The 20,881-nt window shown below is 51.8% G+C and overlaps 1 protein-coding gene across 1 annotated transcript in view; it reads right to left on the bottom strand.

Moving 5' to 3' along the window:
- Positions 1–1,530: 1,530 nt before the first annotated feature.
- The window catches only part of adamts18 (ADAM metallopeptidase with thrombospondin type 1 motif, 18), a gene marked incomplete at both ends in the record, with an annotated part of 46,430 nt that continues 27,079 nt past the window's right edge, over positions 1,531–20,881 (bottom strand). The window contains 12 exons of the mRNA XM_079736447.1: positions 1,531–1,649; positions 1,770–1,829; positions 2,623–2,857; positions 6,241–6,403; positions 7,120–7,190; positions 8,557–8,775; positions 9,593–9,797; positions 13,177–13,303; positions 13,486–13,603; positions 17,838–18,082; positions 19,779–19,902; positions 20,008–20,138. Of these exons, the coding sequence (XP_079592573.1) occupies positions 1,531–1,649; positions 1,770–1,829; positions 2,623–2,857; positions 6,241–6,403; positions 7,120–7,190; positions 8,557–8,775; positions 9,593–9,797; positions 13,177–13,303; positions 13,486–13,603; positions 17,838–18,082; positions 19,779–19,902; positions 20,008–20,138 (1,817 nt within the window). The remainder of the gene's footprint in view (positions 1,650–1,769; positions 1,830–2,622; positions 2,858–6,240; positions 6,404–7,119; positions 7,191–8,556; positions 8,776–9,592; positions 9,798–13,176; positions 13,304–13,485; positions 13,604–17,837; positions 18,083–19,778; positions 19,903–20,007; positions 20,139–20,881) is intronic.

Genomic DNA, 20,881 nt, shown 5'->3' with positions numbered 1-20,881 from the left:
GAGGTGGTGGAGGTGAAGGTGGTGGCAGTGGTGTTGGTGGTGGAGGTAGTAGTGGAGGTGGAGGTTGTGATGGTGTTGGTGGAGGAGGTGGTGGAGGTGGTAGTGGTGGTGGTGGAGGTGAAGGTGGTGGTAGTGGTGGTGGTGGTGGAGGTAGTAGTGGTGGTGGTGGTAGAGGTGGTGGAGGTGGTGGAGGTGAAGGTGGTGGCAGTGGTGGTGGTGGTGGAGGTGGAGGTTGTAATGGTGGTGGTGTTGGAGGTGGTGGTGGTGGTAGAGGTGGTGTTGGTGGTGGTGGTGGTGGAGCTGGTGGTGGGGGTGGAGGTGGAAGTGGTGGTGGTGGTGGTGTAGGAAGTGTGGGGCTGGGGGTGGAGCTGGTGTAGGCAGTAGCCATGGAGCGTGTCTTGGTGGAGGTAGCATGCAGCAGGGCTGATTGGGAGCTCTGATGTGACTCATGCAGACGTCTCGATTAAAGAGCACCCCCCCCCCCCCCCGCGGTGTGAGGCAGGGCGCCTCCTCGCTGCGGGAGGAACACTTTGCGTTACCATAAGTCCCAGCATGCATCAGCTGTGGAACTTTTCAGGGGGCGGAAAGTTATCAAATATCCAAAAGTTGAGGAAACCCAGGAAATGGCAACGTGAGCGGAGGGTGGGGGTCAGCTGGGGGGGGGGGTTAAGATGTGTCAGTTAAGATGGCCGCTTCACAAACGTACACATGAGAGCATTGAAGATCATATGAAAGATTAGAGGCTCCTTTCTCCAAGGGACGGGTTACACACACACACACACACACACACACACACACACACACACAGGATGGCGTGTTATTTTGGATGAAGGATCTTGCACCAGATCTCGTCTACATCGTTTAGTATGAACATGAAAGGTTTGTTGTTTTCTGGGATTTCCCTCCGCAGAGTTTTGATCTCAAAAAGCGGCAGCATGGTAGTTCTGATACGAAGAACAATGAAAAACACAACAAGGCAGAGAGTCAATGAAAGCTTTTACATTTCTGGCCCTGTAAAAGCTTTTACAGGGCCAGAGTCCAGAAGGGTAGGATAACAGACAAACAACATCAGGGATGTAAAACCCGAAGCTTAGCCAACATAATAACTTAATGACATAATGACACCAGGCCTTCCGCAGCACTGTTTCAATGTACAACATCGAAGGAAATGTCCTTGTGGTGGCTTGTTGATTCAGAGACAAAGATATACACAACACGGACCTCCAAGCCATATTTACACCGGGTTATGATTGGGTTGTTCTAGTCTTCTTTGCTTTAATGGACGCACACTTCTGCTATCTCTGTGGCGACGGGACTGAGACCTGCTGGTCCGGTGAGGCTGCTGGGGTCCAGCAAACATAGAGAGTCCTTTCTCCCCTTTGTAATTATATTATTCCATTCTCCGTCCGTCCAATACACACACATACATGTACACACATATACAGTACATGGACACACACATACAGTACTAAACACGGCATGTCCTGGGGGGGCCTGTGTCCTGGGGGGGGGGCGTGTCCTGGGGGGTGCTCACTGCGGCGTGCCGCCCCTGCAGGACTTGCAGCACTGCTGGGCGTAAAAGTGGTGTTTACAGACCCGGTGCTGTGGAACCAGGGGGCACCAGGAGAACAGGTCCACGCACTGCTCACCTGGAACAGAGGGAACCACAGACACTGAGACCGGAGAACAACAGACACTGAGACCGGAGAACCACAGACACTGAGACAGAGAACCACAGATACTGAGACCGGAGAACCACAGACACTGACCGGAGAACAACAGGCACTGAGACTGAGAACCACAGACACTGAGACTGAGGACCACAGACACTGAGACCGGAGAACCACAGACACTGAGACCGGAGAACCACAGACACTGAGACCGGAGAACCACAGACACTGACCGGAGAACCACAGACACTGAGACCGGAGAACCACAGACACTGAGACCGGAGAACCACAGACACTGAGACCAGAGAACCACAGACACTGAGACCGGAGAACCACAGACACTGAGACAGAGAACCACAGATACTGAGACCGGAGAACCACAGACACTGACCGGAGAACAACAGGCACTGAGACAGAGAACCACAGGCACTGAGACCGGAGAACCACAGACACTGAGACTGAGGACCACAGACACTGAGACCAGAGAACCACAGACACTGAGACCGGAGAACCACAGACACTGAGACCGGAGAACCACAGACACTGACCGGAGAACCACAGACACTGAGGCTACAGAACCACAGACACTGAGACCGGAGAACCACAGACACTGAGACCGGAGAACCACAGACACTGAGACCGGAGAACCACAGACACTGACCGGAGAACCACAGACACTGAGGCTACACAACCACAGACACTGAGACCGGAGAACCACAGACACTGAGACTACAGAACCAGACAAAGACACTGCGACTACAGAACCACAGACACTAACACTACAGAACCACAGACACTGAGACCGGAGACCCACAGACACTGAGACTACAGAACCGCAAACACTGAGACTACAGAACCACAGAAACTGAGGCTACAGAACCACAGACACTGATACTACAGAACCACAGACGGTGTTAGGAGACTTGAGAACAGCTCAGGGAGGAGTCTTTACCTGGCACTGGCGGGGGGGCCGGGCTCTGGGCCGGGCGGGGGGCGGGACTCTGGGCAGGGCTCTGGGCCAGGCGGGGGGCGGGGCTCTGGGCCGGGCGGAGGGCGGGGCAAAAGTGGGTGTGGCAGGCCCTGGAGGAGGTGGGGCGCTGGTGGGCGTGACAGCCGGCCGCCGGGCGACCCTGACGGAGACACTGGGTGGAGCGCGTCTGGACCCCTCCACCGCAGGACACTGAGCACTGGGGGAGACCGGGGAGGGGGGGGAGGGAGGGAGGGAGGGGGAGGAAGACAGGGGGAGGGAGGGAGGGAGGGAGGGGAAGTGAGAGAGACAGGGGAGACAGGGGGAGACAGGGGAAGGGAGGGAGACAGGGGGAGTGAGGGGGAGGAGACAGGGGGAGGGAGGGAGACAGGGGAGATAGGGGGAGACAGGGGAAGGGAGGGAGACAGGGGGAGTGAGGGGGAGGAGACAGGGGGAGGGAGGGAGACAGGGAGATAAGGGGGGGCGGGGAAGGAGATTATAATTTTGTTGTTTACACTTCTGGCCTTTGTAAATAGGGCAGAAATGACCCCGGCCATGAAGTACAAAACACACAAACACATTAAGGAAACACAACAGCAATAGAGAGACTCAAACCGGAAAAGGTAGGACTTTTTTGGTAAAAATAATTAAAAGGTAGGTATGATTGGACAATGATGCCGCGTCCTGATTGCATGGACGTCATACGTCCAAAAATAAAAAAGTATCATTAAGTTGGGGTGGGTTGTAACCATGGGGATAAGCTGCGGAATGACAGTCCGTTAGCTGCGGACTGTCAGTTTGCAGCTAACGTGTTGGAATCGAAAGATAAAATTCAACATGGAATTCAACCATGGGGCGTGTTATCCCCATGGTTACAACCCACCCCAACTTTATGATACTTTTTTAGAACTGTGGTGGTGTAACTTATGAGCGTTGTAATAAGCAATGTTGTACATGAAATGCGCCACACACCGTAGCGTTGTACTATTTGTTATATATATATATATATACTATACTATATGTTAAACTATATGTGTCCGGGAAGCCTAACCCTCACTCAGACACCGATGTTAAATACACCGATGCTTAGACGGAGATTCACCACCACACACAAAGTAGGATTATACTACATTTATACTATACTATAAAGCTCATATTTGTCGCGGATGCCGCAGCCAATGCTGTCCACACAGAGCAATCCTCAAGCTTGGCTCTGTGTTTTCCCCACTTCTCCTGCTCATGGACTCGGAGTCTGAGGAGTGCAGGGAGAGCCCTGTGGGAAGATGGGCTCTGCGCTTTGCACTGTGTGATCACTGCTGAGCGGAGCAACATTAACTAAAGCCTGATTTCCACCGGGGACGTAAGCGCCGCGGTCACCGCTGCTGATCACTGCCACTCTAATCAATGAAACAATCCCCACCGGGCGCACCACGGAACGTCTCAGCAGCATCCCAGGAGCGGCGCAGTGCGCCGCAGCGCTATCATTCCGTAACACTTCTGTTTTTGACGCGAGCCGTTGCTGAACCGCGTCAATTTCCACAGAGCAGATCGAGCCAGGCAGGAAGTGAAATAGTAAAAGCCATAGAGCATCCGGTCAAATTTCAAAATAAAACACAATACTCAACTCATGTAGCCTATCACAACTTTACATCAACATTAAGTCATGACCGGTGGCACCACGTCAGCAGTCAATCAATCAAAGGGTCTCAGAGGGTCGGCAACATGGACGACGAGAGACTGATTGTCGAAGTGGAGCAACATATGGTAATTTATGAAATAAATCATCCTTTTTATAAGGACAATGTCAGAAAGGACAAAGCCTGGCATTAAATTGTAGTAGTTTTGGGAGTGGATGGTGAGTACATTAGGTTCAGGATTATCGCGTGATCTCGCGTGAATACGACTGGCTCGCAAGGCAGTGCTACGCTGCTGTAACGCGCCCGGTGGGGATTGACGCAGGGCAGAGGACGCAGCCGTTCCACGGCGCAGCCATTCCGCGGCGTGTATGTCCCCGGTGGAAATCAGGCGTAAGTCTCCAGGGTGTAGGAGGGGGTTTGAGGTTTACTGTTTGAACACAGGATAACAAATCTGCGTTTACCTGCCACTACACCTGCTCCCGGGTCTGAACATTAATTGCCCGGCCACAAGCACAGCGCAACCACAGAACTTTGGATTGAACACTGTGTGGATCTCTGAAGGCCGGAGCCCGCGGCGTCCTTGGACTGAATGCTTTGAGTGTGCTCAGATTAAACACATCCCTCCTACACCTTCCCTCACCACTTATTGAACCAATCAAAACCTGGATGGACCACAGCTTCCTCAAACTCAACGGCAATAAAACTGAAATGATCATCTTCGGCCAAAAAACCATCATCCCCACCTCCCAGAACTTCTCACTTTGCATTGATGGTCACTGCCTCCCCCCTGGTCAGAAACCTTGACATCATCATGGACCCCACGCTCTTCAAGTCACACATAAACAACGTCAGAAAAACATCCTTCTTCCACCTCCGCAACATTGCACGCCTTCGACCCACTCTTTCATCCTCAGCTGCCGAAACACTAATCCACGCCTTCATCACTTGCAAACTCGACTATTGCAATAGCATTCTGTATGGCCACCCCTCCACTGTTCTTCAAAAATTGCAATATGTACAAAACTCTGCTGCCCGACTGTTTACTAACTCCCCCTCCGGAGAACACATTACTCCCATCCTCCGTCAACGTCATTGGCTTCCAATAAAACAAGGCATCAATTTCAAGATCCTCCTCACCCCCTACAAAGCGCTCAACAACTTTGCACCCTCGTGCATAATAGATCTCCTCCATCGCTACTCCCCCACTCGCTGCCTACGCTCGCTGATGCCAACCTTCTCACCCCCATCACCAAAACCAAGTACCGCAGCCTGGGGAACAGAGCCTTCACCATCGCCGCCCCTACCCTCTGGAACTCCCTCCCTCTGGCCATCCGAAACTCTGATACACTGTTCATTCAAAAGTCAACTTAAAACCTATCTCTTCAGGACCACCCACAACATTTGACAATTCATCCTCCGCCATCTTCCACCCTCTCGCGCTCTCTTAATGTGTTTCCTATTGTTGTGGTGTTGTTTATTTTTTCCCTTTCGTTTGAGTTTGTTTGAGTCTGTACTGTCTGTATGTATTCCTTTCTTATTTGTAAAGCGTCTTTGAGTATTTAGAAAAGCGCTATAAAAAACTGATCAATTATTATTATTATTATTATTATTGAAATGTTGCACTAAGGATTCAGAATTATCCCAATGACTGAAACACTACTTAGACACTACCTTGGCTCTGAGTTCTCTCTGAGTGTGGGAGCGTGAGCAGTAAACACAGAAGATTCAGGAGAACTACTGAATAGCGTGATCTCTCTGGATCTCCAACTGATTTCAGAGCTCACCTACACCGCTGGAGGGGCTGAGGTCAACATAAATCCTGTGATTTACATATCGTAGATATGTATACCATTTACATATCATAGATATTTAAATCATTTACATATCGTAGATATGTAAATCAGACCTGGGGTCTGAACAAACCGGCCTAACCCGTTAAACTAAAAGACAATTGTTGAAGGGCTACCTGTTGCCATGGCGACGTGTACCATCCCAGAACCACAGGGCCGGAGGGGAGGGGCGGGGTCCTTGCCGGGGGGGGCGCACACGGCCCGCGGCTGCAGACCTGCTGGAGCTCCAGCAGCGGGCGGGGCAGGTTCCTGCAGCGCCGCAACGGGAACGCCAGGAGTCTGAGGAGGGAGGGTTGCACATGAAGCGGTCCTTCATGGAATGGCTCTTCACGGAGCCGCACTTCACGGAGCGGCTCTTAAAGGAGTTAGGGGACCACTTTGGGAATATCACATGGATTTCAGATTAGAGTCGTTATGAAACTCTTGTTGTAGCTTCGTCTGTTCAGATGGAAAGCCAACCCTGAATTACAGCTGAATTCTGCTCCAGCAGCACAGGCTGTATTCTCTGAGGTTCACAGCCAGGCTTCATTAACAGAGCCACTAGCTGTCCATTGAACAGACGTTTAGGTTGTGGAGGCACTGCTCACCTCTTGAATGAAGAACAAACTCTCATTGTTGGTTCTTTATATTATATTCAAATCAAGTCAAAACCATATTCAAAGCTGAGTTTCTTTCTTCAATGTTATTGTGCTCTAGTAATGTAATCTAGCAATGTAATTAGTGTATATATATATATATATATATATATATATATACTGTATATACTGTATCTACACAGATCAGAGTTGCCATCCACCGACCTTTCAAACATGATTAAAGCAGGTAAAGGAAAAGACAATTCAGCATTTTTGGGAAAAAGCCGTCTTCTGCAGCTGTATGCGGGGGGTGCCCCGTGAGGTGCTTGAGGTGGTGCCCCGTATGGTGCTTAGGTGGTGCTTGGTGTGGTGTTTGAGGTGGTGTTTGAGGTGGTGCTTGAGGCGGTGCTGTCTACCTACCCTCCCTGTGGTTCTCTCTCCCCACACCCGAGTGCTCTCTTCTGGACCCCCGGGCCACACGACGCAGAGCACTGAGGAAAAACACAAGACAAGAGATGGAACCAGTGGGATCCGGAATTCAAGAGTGGACCTGACTGTGTGTGTCAGTGTGTGTGTGGTGTGTGTGTGTGTTTCAGTGTGTGTGCGTGTGTGTCCCACTGTGTGGCCTACATTAAAGTGATGGCTACAGCCCGCTAGCTAATTGCCGCACCTTGTGTCTTTATCGCTGCACTCCTGCTGACAAATGCGGAGGCTACAGATGAAGTTTAAACCAGCTTCCACCATTCATCACAGAGTCCGTGCTGCTCCGCATGTTTGGGGCACTTTGCTATACTCTTCAGAGAAGACGGCTGACAGGTTGTTTCCCTCTGGGTGAATGTCCACAACCAACAGCAGCTTCATGTCTGAAGATCTAGGCCTTGTGATCATAGGGGGAAACTAATGTCTTGACCTCTGAGGGGTCACTTCCTGCTAAATGCAACAACTTCCTGTGATGCGTAAGCTGTAGCCTGAACCATAACATGTCCTTACGGAGTGCATAAAGAGGTTCATGTTAACGTTGAATAGCCAGGGAACACCAATGGAAAATGGTGGGGGATCTTCACTTCTGCACAATGTGTTTTGGTAAAGATAAAGGAAGCTCAGAATGTCTATGAGAGACAATAATTTTTACATCAGTCAAATCATTTTTTAATCAATTAAATCATTTGTAAATCAATCAAATCATTTTCAAATCAGCCACATCCTTTTTAAATCAGTCAGATCCTTTGTAAATTAGTCAAATTATTTTTTTTAATCAATGAAATCATTTGTAAATCAATCTAATCATTTTTAAATCAGTCAGATCACTTTTAAATCAGTCAGATCTTTTGTAAATCAGTCAAATCACTTTTAAGTCAGTCAGATCCTTTGTAAATCAGTCAGGTCCTTTCTATATCAGTCAGATCCTTTGTAAATCAGTCAGATCCTTTGTAAGTGATCATTCTGTGTCTCATTGATGTCCGGTGTCATGTGACCCTACCTCCCCAGTGTGTCATGTAACCCTGCCTCTCCCCAGGGTGTCATGTGACCCTACCTCTCCCCAGGGTGTCATGTGACCCTACCTCTCCCCAGTGCATGTTGTCATGTGACCCTACCTCTCCCCAGGGCGTGGTGTCATGTGACCCTACCTCTCCCCAGGGCGTGGTGTCATGTGACCCTACCTCTCCCCAGGGCATGGTGTTGTGACCCTACCTCTCCCCAGGGCGTGGTGTCATGTGACCCTACCTCTCCCCAGGGCGTGGTGTCATGTGACCCTACCTCTCCCCAGGGCGTGGTGTCATGTGACCCTACCTCTCCCCAGGGCGTGGTGTCATGTGACCCTACCTCTCCCCAGGGCGTGGTGTCATGTGACCCTACCTCTCCCCAGGGCGTGGCCGCCCACTGGAGCCGGTCGTTGCGGGGGCAGCGGCGCAGGACGCACGTCTCCTGGGCCTTGGGCCGGAGGGGCCGGGGGCACATGCTGTCAGGCAGCACCGCCACCGCAGGGGCCACGGGGCCTGGGGGCCCGGGGCCCGCGGCCGGGCTACGGCAGAACACACTGCGCTTCCTCAGACCACGCCCACACGTCTTGGAGCACTGCAGGGGAAGAGGAAGAGGGTGGGGAGTGTTGGAGGTGGAGGGTGGTGGAGGAGGGTGGGATTGAAGAGGTGGAGAAACAGGGAGGGGTCGAGGGTGGAGGTAGAGAAAGAGAATGGGGAGTGGTGGAGGAGGGATAGGGTGGAGGAGGAGGGTGGAGGAAGGTGGAGGAGGAGGAGGGACAGAGATGTAAGTGGAGCAGTGTTCAGAGGCTGAGCAGGAGTTCACCTGAGTAGACAATAACCCACTGTGTTGCTTCCTGCCCCCTGGGGAGCAGCAGGACTGGACAGCTGGTGGTCCACTGGGCGGATGTCTGGGACGGCCCATTGCTCCCATTAATATCTCCTGGCATGATCGTTTCCTGGGGTAGGTTTTAACCTTCAGCTGTCAATGCTTTCCACTCTGTCTTAACCACCGGGTTACTGATGAGAGCGGAGCAGAGGCATGCCCTAATGATCTCCTGATGATGCTGACTTGCTGTCTATCTGCCACTGGCTGATCATACCTTCTATCGTCAGCAGAGGGCAACAAAGGACTGCTGCGGCTTTAGATGAGCATCCTACTGCAAGACAATCCCATTGGCTGTGTGTGTGTGTGTGTGTGTGTGTGTGTGTGTGTGTGTGTGTGTGTGTGTGTGTGTGTGTGTGTGTGTGTGTGTGTGTGTGTGTGTGTGTGTGCGTGAAACAGAATAGAATGCTCAACATTGCTATATCATTTGGTTATCGTTCTACACACTGTTCACATCGCCCCACAATAAACACACACAATTAAACCCACACAATACACAATACAATCTGCTGCCCTCTAGTGGACCCACCTGGGACCAGGCACCGGTGCTCCACTCGGGGGGGCAGGCCTGGGGGGGGCAGGGCTGCACCCGGGCGGGCGCCCCCCCGGGGCACAGGGCGGGGGGCGCGGCCTCCTCCCGCTGGTAGGTCACCTTCCTCAGGCAGCGCAGACCCCGGGTCTGCTGCCCACCGCCGCACGACAAGCTGCACAGCCCCCAGGGGCCGGCCCACCAGCTGGGGAGAGGGGGGAGAGGGGGGAGAGGGGGGAGATGGGGTAGACCAGAGAGACGCTGGGTGAGAGGGGGAGACGCTGGGGGAGGGGGGAGAGACCAGAGAGACGAACCCCCACCTGAGTCAGAGAGCCGATCCCTGATGACAGGGCAACAGGTACAGGTAACTGATCAGAGGTCAGCTGGTAACTAATAAACCAGTAACTGATCAGAGGTCAGTTGGTAACTAATAAACCAGTAACTGATCAGAGGTCAGCTGGTAACTAATGAACGGGTAACAGGTCAGAGGTCAGCTGGTAACTAATGAACGGGTAACTGATCAAAGGCCAGCTGGTAACTAATGAACGGGTAACAGGTCAGAGGTCAGCTGGTAACTAATGAACGGGTGACTGATCAGAGATCAGCTGGTAACTAATGAACCGGTAACAGGTCAGAGGTCAGCTGGTAACTAATGAATGGGTAACAGGTCAGATGTCAGCTTGTAACTAATGAACCGGTAACTGATCAGAGGTCAGCTGGTAACTAACTAATGAATGGGTAACAGGTCATAGGTCAGCTGGTAACTAATGAACGAGTAAATGTTCAGAGGTCAGCTGGTAACTCATGAACGGGTAACAGGTCAGAGGTCAGCTGGTAACTAATGAACGGGTAACTGATCAGAGGTCAGCTGGTAGCTAATGAACAGGTTACTGATCAGAGGTCAGCTGGTAACTAATGAACGGGTAACATGTCAGAGGTCAGCTGGTAACTAATGAACGGGTGACTGTTGACCAGAAAGGGACAGGATTGGGTTCATGTGGACACACATGTATAACAGACAGTATCTCCCTCTCACACCCCTGTGCTCCAGCAGGGTGATAAACAGCCGCAACGTTATACTTATGGTACCAGTGTCTGTCATCAGGACTCAGACCACATGTTCCCAATCAGGACCACAGGCCACAGGTCTCACTCACACACGCACGCACGCACGCACGCACGCACGCACGCACGCACGCACGCACGCAGGCACACACACACACACACAAAGACTTTAATGTACACAGCTCAGCTCGATCTTGCCTCTCCTCATTCTGTCCTATCCTCCACAAACACTCTTCTCCTCCACATCGCTAAGCTTCTCTTTCCCACATCTTTTGCTTACTTGATGCTCCTCTGCTCTGTTTCCTGTGCTGAAGAACTCCTTCACTGCTATTTTCTCCCCATCAGGGCTTCCTGTCTTCTCTGGAGCTCGGCTCCTCCCACTGACTAATTTGTCCGTCCCTTCCTCTTCAGTATCTCGGCGACCACGCTCCTCCCTGCTGATGGAGGCTTAAGGCTTCCTCCTAGAATAGCACCGACCGCTCAGCTGCTGCAGTAAGTAGAAGAGGACCACACCGCTTAGGGAGAAAGGGGAGGGGAGGGGAGAGGAGAGAGGGGAAGGGAGAGGAGAGGAGAGGAGAGAGGGGAGGAGGAGAGAAGGGAAAGGGGAGAGAGGGATGGGCATAAGGCTCCTGCACCCCCCCGTTCCTCCACGCCCGGACCGGCGTCCTCCTCCGCTGTTCCCACCGCGGTCAGGGTCAGGGTTAGCCCGAGGCCGCCCGCTTCAGACGGAGATGGACGGACGTTCCACTTTGGTTTGTTTTCCTTTCTCTCTCATGCCGTATAAATAACAACAAGGAGGGAGAGGCCCTGCCCACCTCACCAGAAAACCACCGGAATTACAGAGGACACGCAGACAGACAGGCACACTGACACGCAGACAGACAGGCACACTGACACGCAGACAGACAGGCCATGGTTGACGTGTTCCTGCTCATTCAGTGGTTACCACAATGTATCTGGTTTAAATAAGAACAAAGTCATTCTTAATCCACAACGCCTATATACAGTGATCTGAAGAGAAGCATCTGAATGACTAAATGACAAGAATAGAAACAATAGGAGACATAGGAACGAATGGAAGATCAGTGGGTGGTGGGTGGGAGGAGGTGGGTGTGTGTTTGGGTGAGGGGGAGGGTGGTGTGTATGTGGGTGAGGGAGGTCCCAGCAGCCAGGGGGCTCTGCTGAATACCTTTGACCCAGATAAGGGGAATGGTATGAGGCCTGAGATTAGGACGGTGGGAAACCCAGCAGGGAGCAGTAACTGATAGCAGCAGGCCTGTCCCGCTGTGCACACGTCCTTTATACCTCAGTGATGTGCCAGCCTGTGTGAGGGGTGGAAAAGCACTTTCATATGTGCTCCCACACACGTGCACACATTGTCATGCACAATTTCACTGGCATGGGAATCCATGTCCGGGGGCAGGTTATCAGCCTGCTGCACTCCTCCCAGTACACTCAGACACCCCCCCGCCCGGACCAGAGGCGCCTCGATTCACACTCTGTCTCAGTGAACGATGCTTAGACCGATGAGAAGACAATACAGTCGGTTTGAATGAGTGTCAAACTGAAATGGAGAGAAGCAGCATCTTTTGTGGCTTGTATGGATGACAGTCTCTCTCTCTCTCTCTCTCTCTCTCTCTCTCTCTCTCTCTCTCTCTCTCTCTCTCTCTCTCTCTCTCTCTCTCTCTCTCTCTCTCTCTCTCTCTCTCTCTCTCTCTCTCTCTCTCTCTCTCTCTCTCTCTCTCTCCCTCCTTCGTGTATTGAAGGAGACATTTCGGAAGTCTAGCTCTTTCTGGAGGCAAACTGTCTTAAAGATGAGGCATGTCGGCCCTCCTGCTGAAGGCTTTGTCTGGTTGGCATCATGTGATCAGTTCTTCCCTCTCTGAGGGCTGGTCCCATTCATGTTCAAGGTGGTCGTTAGATTCCCTGATGAGCCGGGCCGGCGGCTCTATTTCAGGCCCCGACTCTGTGGGCTGAACCACAGCAGAGCTGAGGAGACAGTGACTCAACAGAGAGCACGACCACAGCAGGAGAGACATGGACGGAGAGGAGGAGAGGAGGAGGAGGAGGGGAGGGGGGAGGAGGAGGAGAGGGGGAGAAGAGGCGAGGGGGGGAGAGGAGGAGAGGCATAGGAGGAGGAGAGGAAGAGCAGGGGAGAGGAGCTGAGGATAGGCAGAGGGGGAGGAGAGCAGGGGAGAGGAGGAGAGTGGGGGAGTAGATGAAAGGGGGAGAGGCAGAGGAGAAGGAGAGTGGGAGGAGGAGTAAAGTGGGGGAGAGGAGGAGAGGGGGGGCAGGAGGAGGACTAGGCAGCGTTGGCGCTGAGCACATAAAATGGACCACAGGCCAAACGCTAGACCACTTCTCCCACGCACACAGACACACACACACACACACACACACAGACCAACCCACACACACACTGCCGCAAGATCAGAGTCACACACACACACATAAACACAGGATGCCAACTGTAATCCGAAGAGGACAACACAAACAGATGTGGGGACCCCAGGTCTTACTAGGGAGGGCAGGGCTGAGTGTTGCACAGCAGGGAGCCCACGGTGCGTCGGGTCCGGGGGTCGCACAGGCTGGAGTTCACCTGGACCTTCTGGTCCTGCAGACAGATGGCCTTGGTGGAGATACGGCCTGCAGAGTAGGGAGAGAGACAGTTAGGAGAGGGCGAGAGCTTGTCAATGGCAACGTTTTCCTCACCTTTCAAACCCAAACAATTAACGGCTGGGGGCTGCACCTTGAGGATGGAGAATCACCCTCTAACCCACGCACGCAAACACACACGCATACACACACACACGCACGCACGCACACACCTCCAGCGCAGGCAGCAGAGCAGTCGGAGCGCGCCACGCCCCAGGTGAAGTCTGGCTTCCTCTCACGCGGCAGCGTGTACTCCCACATCACACCTGGGTTCTGCCCCTGCAGCAGGAGCTACAGAGTTGGGGGAGGGGGGAGGGAGAGAGAGAGAGAGAGAGACAGAGAGACAGCTATAAGTGGTCAGGGCCTGTTTACGGTACTCTGGTGAACTCCACCACTTAACTCATTCCAAATGGAATGGCATCTTTACAGACACTCTGATCACAGAAGGGGGCTGCAAAGTTCCCTTGTGCCGTACCACAAAGTACTGCAAAAACTACTAAAATAGAACTTAAAGATAGCACAAAATACCACATATAGTCTTGGTATGGCAAGCCCTCTGTTGTCATGTTGGAAAAGTCAGATTTGTGTAAGGTTGAGTGAATCTCATTATGTTGTCCTCTTCCTAGTCATGAACCATAAGGAGAAGTCCCACACAGAACCGGAGGGGACCAGGGGCCGTGGGCAGGACCACGTCTGTCAGGGGATGACAGCGAGGCAGAGCGCGGAGAAGGTCAGTGAGCAGGTACCAGTTCCTGGAAGCATCAGGCCCTGGAGGCATCAGGCCTGGACGTACCAGGCCTGTAGGTACCAAACCCTGGAGGTACCAGACCCTGGAGGTACCAGGCCTGGAGGTACAAGGGCAGGAGGTACCAGACCAGAACGTTCCAGACCTGGAGGTACCAGACCTGGAGGAACCAGGCCTAGAGGTACCAGGCCTAGAGGTACCAGGCCTAGAGGTACCAGACCCTGGAGGTACCAGACCGGTACCAGGCCTGGAGGTACCAGGCCTGGAGGTACCAGGCCTGGAGGTACCAGACCTGGAGGTACCAGACCTGGAGGAACCAGACCTGGAGGTACCAGGCCTAGAGGTACCAGTCTGGAGGTACCAGACCCTGGAGGTACCAGGCCTAGAGGTACCAGGCCTAGAGGTACCAGGCCTAGAGGTACCAGGCCTAGAGGTACCAGGCCTAGAGGTACAGGCCTGGAGGTACCAGGCCTAGAGGTACCAGACCCTGGAGGTACCAGACCTGGAGGAACCAGACCTTGAGGTACCAGGCCAGGAGATACCAGACCAGGAGGTACCAGACCTGGAGGAACCAGACCTGGAGGTACCAGACCCTGGAGGTACCAGACCTGGAGGTACCAGGCCTAAAGGTACCAGGCCTAGAGGTACAAGGCCATGAAGAACCAGACCTAGAGGTACCAGACCTAGAGGTACCAGACCTAGAGGTACCAGACTAGAGGTACCAGACCCTGGAGGTACCAGGCCTGGAGGTACCAGGCCTGGAGGTACCAGGCCTGGAGGTACCAGACCTGGAGGTACCAGACCTGGAGGAACCAGACCTGGAGGTACCAGACCTGGAGGAACCAGACCTGGAGGAACCAGACCTGGAGCTGTGAGGACAGAAGGCTCCTCGGTTCTCTCTCTGCAGCGACCAAACGCTTTGTTGTTCTAGCTGACTTGTTAAAAACACTGAGAAGTGACTTTCATATATTATTACGTTATTATTCTATGGAAAATGTTCTTCTAAATTCTGCGGTTATCAGACATTATTTGTGGCTCGAAGTCTCCATGTATTTATTTGTATATTCCAGTCAGAGAGCAGTGCTGAATGATTACAGTCGACATTAAAGCAAAAGGAAAAGTATAGGCCGTAATTACAAAGTTCCACACCAAATATTGCTTGGAAGGAAGTAAAACTTCTTTGGGCCACATTTATAAATCTAATTTAGAAGTAAATTACCCTGTGATGATGTTATTGATTTTATTCAGTTCCAAGTAGAACACTTCCCTGGTCTTCATTGGTCTTCAGTTCCAACGCTGAATTCAGTCCTTCTGTCGTAGAAAGCCCATTTTTTGTGTTGCCTCTCTTCATCGTTATGAGTTCAAAATGTTTCTGTGGATCTTTTGTGTGACAAGCGTGCTGGGCGCAGGCGTGAGGCCGTGCAGAACCACACCCGACAAGCCCACTTCCCTCCTGTCTGAGCATTGGAATCACCTTCGCCCACAGACCAGAGCCCAGCGCCCCACCAGACTAAACAGCCCCGCTAATAACCCCATGTGGCAGCAGGACGTCAGGGAGCTGGGCCTTCTACCTTGATACCTACCACGGCTGGGCCCAATATTAGAAACAAACCTCAGCAAATGTTTTGCCAACAGACACGCAGACACTTTCAATAAACCGGTCTTAATGACTTCACCTGTCTGTCCTCAGAGGGCCGCTGTCCTGGTACTACTTTCACCCATCAGCCAAACCCTACTGGTCGTCACGCTGTCAGGCTGTAGCCAAACAGAACCTAACTGAGGGACAAACTTCTCCACCTTCTAACGAGCATCGACTTAAATACCAGATGCATATGCACATCTCAGGAAGGTCCCCTCTGCTCCACACACACACACACACACACACACACACACACACACACACACACACACACACACACACACACACACACACACACACACACACACACACACACACACACACGTTGTACTCCATCCGATCTGTCCCCATCTGCTCTTCCTCTTCCTCACCACCATAACCTAAGTCCTGTGTCAGCGCTGAGGGGAGTCCTATGAGTTAAATCTCATTCAGCAGTGAGTGGAAAATCATTAAAAGTATTTTTCCATTTCCTACGCCTCCATCCTCACTCTCCTCTCTCGCCCTCTGACTCCATCTGGTCGCTCTCATTTGTGGAATCGAATAATCCAGTGTACCGGACCCTTGACAAGACCTGTATTAGCGTCACAGAATCCTTCTTAATCTTTTGATCTCCTCTCCTTCTCCTTCCCCGTGTCTCCGGGCTGGTGTTTGTAATGCAGAACGTCCTTAGGGAGATTATGGGCCGTAATCGCAGACTGGCGGCGGACTCCCGCTGGGCACGCCGCTGGACGATGCCCTTAGACTGGGAGGCCGAGAGGCCCAGGGGCTGAGGGGCTGAGGGGATGAGAGGATGAGGGGATGAGAGGCTGAGAGGGCGAGAGGCCGATGGGCTGGGGGGATGAGAGGATGAGAGGATGAAGGGCTGAGGGGATGCCTGTTGAAGATAGGGCTCTCATCACGGAGGTAGCCTGACTGTGTGTGAACACAGGCCAACATAGCGGCACCGCCTTGGGCTAGAGGGAGAAGGCGGATCAAACCAACTCCAATGTGAAGATGTGTATAGCACCTAGTGCATTAACAATCGTCCAATCCCTAAGACATTCCAGGAATAATTTTATTAATTATTATCAATTCTTGAAAACAACGGCATGCTGTTATCATTGTTTTTCTCCAGGGCTCCTATCTATAGCCCTGTGCTGTGGGACAGGCCACAGTGCAATGCTCTCCATGGGCTGGAGGGGAAGGTGGTGACACAAAGACCAATTTAGACTCTTCCAACCTTACACAATCAGGTGACTGCTTCCCAGCCTCCCTGCTCCACAAGGAAACCATCTAGTCTCCTTTTTCCTATTGATGTTCAAACTAGATTTATGTCAATCCCACAATGTGCAAACTATTCTCCGCTGTCTCTTCGTCCTTTCTTCTCCCTGGTCTCAGGTTCTCCAATGACTTCCAGCTCCAAATATGTGCTGAAGCTGTTTGCCAAACCCGGATGTTTTCCTGTTTCAACAAAGCGGGACCGTTCAGCCAAACCACTGCTGCAAAGCTTCCCTCAGACATGACTGGACTCGACCTCCGTGCTCCCATCTCCTCCCTGTGAGCTGGTCCCAGTGGAGCGGAACTCCTGGTCCCAGTGGAGCAGAACTCCTGGTTCCAGTGGAGAGGAACTCCTGGTCCCAGTAGAGTGGAACTCCTGGTTCTGGTGGAGCTGGACTCACCGTGTTCTATTGGTCGAGACCAGGACTGTTAACTGGTCACCAGCTCATAGGATTCAGAGACTGGGACTGGGTACTGGTCTACAGCTCATAGGAGTCAGAGACTGGGACTGGGTACTGGTCTACAGCTCATAGGAGTCAGAGACTAGGACTGGGTACTGGTCTACAGCTCATAGGAATCAGAGAATGGGAATGGGTACTGGTCTACAGCTCATAGGAATCAGAGAATGGGAATGGGTACTGGTCTACAGCTCATAGGAATCAGAGAATGGGACTGGGTACTGGTCTACAGCTCAAAGGAGTCAGAGACTGGGACTGGGTACTGGTCTACCGCTCATAGGAGTCAGAGACTGGGACTGGGTACTGGTCTACCGCTCATAGGTACTAAGACTGTAAATTGTGGCAGACCAGGGTACCCCCACATTGTGACCACTACATTGTGATGGCACAACCTTAAACACCAGCATCTCATTGGTCGGCACCCACCTCAAACACCAGCGTCTCATTGGTCGGCCCGGCGGCGTACAGGCGTTCCGGGCGGTCGAACGGTCGCTGGTAGTCGAACACGGTTCCACCGAAGAAGAACTTGCCGGGCCAGTCCACGATCCAGTCCCCCGTTAGGTAGTGCTCCATCTTCAGGGACCGCACCGCCAGGTAGCTGCTGGACGCCTCCACCTCCTGGACGAGGACGCTGCGCGCCCCGGCGGGCACCGTCACCACCGAGTAGTACTCTGTGTAGCAGAAGGAAGCTTAGACCTCCTAATGCCCCTAAGACCTCCTAATGCAGGTCTAAGGTGCAGACGCTGCGCGCCCGAGCGGGCTTCGTCACCACGGTGTAGTACTCTGTTGAGCAGGAGGAACCTTAAGGGGTCTGACCTAGGATCCAGCAGGCCTTCCGGAGGATGAGGGAGGAGCACTGGTGGGTTCCCGTTCGACTGAGCGTACGGAGGAGGCTTCAGAAGGGGATCTTATCACGCTCTAGTGTTGATCTGAAAGCTTTACATACTTTTTCTCTAACAATGCCGGAGCCCAGACCGGATGTTTCAGCTGCTCTCGCCACAAGGATAGTTTGCTAGTGCTACCATGAGAAACTGTTTCAGATCCCTGAATCTAGCAATATGATTGGTCAAGACAGTGTAGCGCCACGTTCACCCGGATTTCAGCTGCTTTTAGATGATTAATCTCAACTCTCTCGATTTTAGAGTTCAGAGCTCAGTACAGAGAGGAGAAAATCCTCTCTGAACTGAGTTACGAGGTCTAAAGGCCCATTCACACCCTACCGTAAATACGGATAGGAACTAGGGCTGGGCGACATGGACCAAAAGTCATATCTCGATATCTTCAAGCAGAATGTCGATATAAGATAAATATCGATATTTGTCGGGGGGGGGGGGGCTTAACATTACAATTCCTACCATTCGGAATTGAATACAGTTTGATGGTTGAATAAACCGTGGACAAGGCACTGCCTCCACCTCGTATTTGAGAACATTATAATATATAATATCGCGGCCAAAAGCTGTGTGCGCCTCCGGAATATTATGCACAGAATTGCAACCATTTCGTTGCAATTTCAACGCAAATTAAATTATATCGATGTTCACGATATGGTCTCATTCCATATCGCATTTGAAAAAATATGTATATATTTTGAATATATATATATTTTGAATATAATATATATATATATATATTACCCAGCCCTATAGGAACCCTTTCATTCGGTCCCGGAGGTCGTTTCGTCCGTCAGTGAGTCCGTCGTCTCTGAGCTTACGAATCCGGAGTGCTCCGGGAGAAAAGGAGCAATACCAATGGAAATCGAGTCGGCAGTATAGAGTCAGAAGTCCAACCATTCGCGAAAAGTAGAGAGTAGTATAATATCTGAGATGTATATTTATATTGTATTTAACGTTTTATACTTATATTGTACTATATACCTGACCTTTTTTTTATTTTATTGCTCACCTGCTTTGGCAATGAGTTGTAACTGGTCATTTAAAAATGGCGCAACATTTTGATAAGAGAATCTGCGGGTTGGTGAGGGGTGTCACATGCCACCGCCGCGTAGGCCTACACTTTTTTCGCCCTTTTTTGCAGATTTCGGATGACACAAAGCAAAATCATCTCCTCTACAGATGCCATGTTTGCGATTGTCGATGCCGGTAATTTGTGACACGACAGTCACTGCCGTCTAGAAGATGTATTGTGTAACATCCATCATAACATAACAACGCTGAAACCGGACGGAGGTATGAAGGGCAGTCCCTGAGACAACGTTTGGTACGGACGGACGAATTCCGTCCGGATCCGGAGGTATGAATCGGCCTTAAGGGGCATTAGGAAGGTCTAAGGGGCATTAGGAGGTCTAAGGTGCATTAGGAGGTCTAAGGTGCCACACGAGGGGGACAGGCATGACCAGGGGTCTACCGTTGGCGTGGTGCTGGAGTGTGTAGCGGCCGGTGAAGAAGCGGCAGGTGTTGTTGTTTCCCTTGCAGACTCCACAGGCGTCCAGGGAGGCCTTGGATCCAAGCATCTGGTCACAGCCCACAGCCTACACACACACACACACACACAGGTTACACACACACACACACACACAAGTTACACAAAATACACATGCACACACACACACACACACACTGCAGCCCCCACGGACCTCACAGGCGCCATCGATGCAGACGTCTCTCTGGTTCTCAGAACAGGAGGTGCCATCCTGGACCTTGCTGGACATGGCGAAGAAGAAGTCAAAGTCCTCGGTGATGCAGTACAGCTTACAGACGTCCTCCTCTGTGGAGGAACAGGAGAGAGAGCGTAAGCAGGAGGGAGAGAGCGTCAGCAGGAGAGAGAGAGCGTCAGCAGGAGAGAGAGCGTCAGCAGGAGAGAGAGAGCATTAGCACAGAACAAACAGAGAAACTAATGGAACAATTTGGGCCATCACCAGGATTTGTATTGGTCATTCCTTCAATGTTTTTGTATATTCGGGTTGATGATGATACTTGTGTATACGAGGGCTGGCTTTCCATGGATAAGCAAACATTTAAAGGTCAGATCAGGTGATAGAGACAGGTCACCTGATCTGAGCGGACCGTTGGTGAATCACTGGGACTCCCAGTTCATAATCAGCCTGCGTTACGCCACAGCGCAAAAGGTACGTGCAGCTCTCATACTTCTTCTTCTCCCTCCCTCTCTTCTTCCGAAAGCTGATAACAAGTGAAGCTAGGAAGCATGCAGATCAGTGTCTGAGTCGAGCCGGGCCTGCGGGGGGGTGGGGGGTGGGGGCAGGTGGCTACAAGTCTTGGAACGACCGTGACATTAGCATCAGAGCTCTCTGATAACGAGCCTCCAGCGTTTCTCATCCAATAGTAGCCAACAGAAAATGATTGTGAGCTGGTTGGCTTTGGCCAAGCAGTTTTTTTACTGACTTGCTGGGACAGAGATGAGCATACGCCTGCAGCTTCACTTCATGTTTATTCAGTGATGCACCTCCTGCTTGGTTCAATCAATAAAACCAAATCGCTTCAAGTTGAATT

This window comes from Pollachius pollachius, assembly GCF_949987615.1.
Source record: "Pollachius pollachius genome assembly, chromosome: 5".
NCBI classification, from domain to species: Eukaryota; Metazoa; Chordata; class Actinopteri; order Gadiformes; family Gadidae; genus Pollachius; species Pollachius pollachius.
This window is presented reverse-complemented; position numbering and strand designations above follow the sequence as displayed.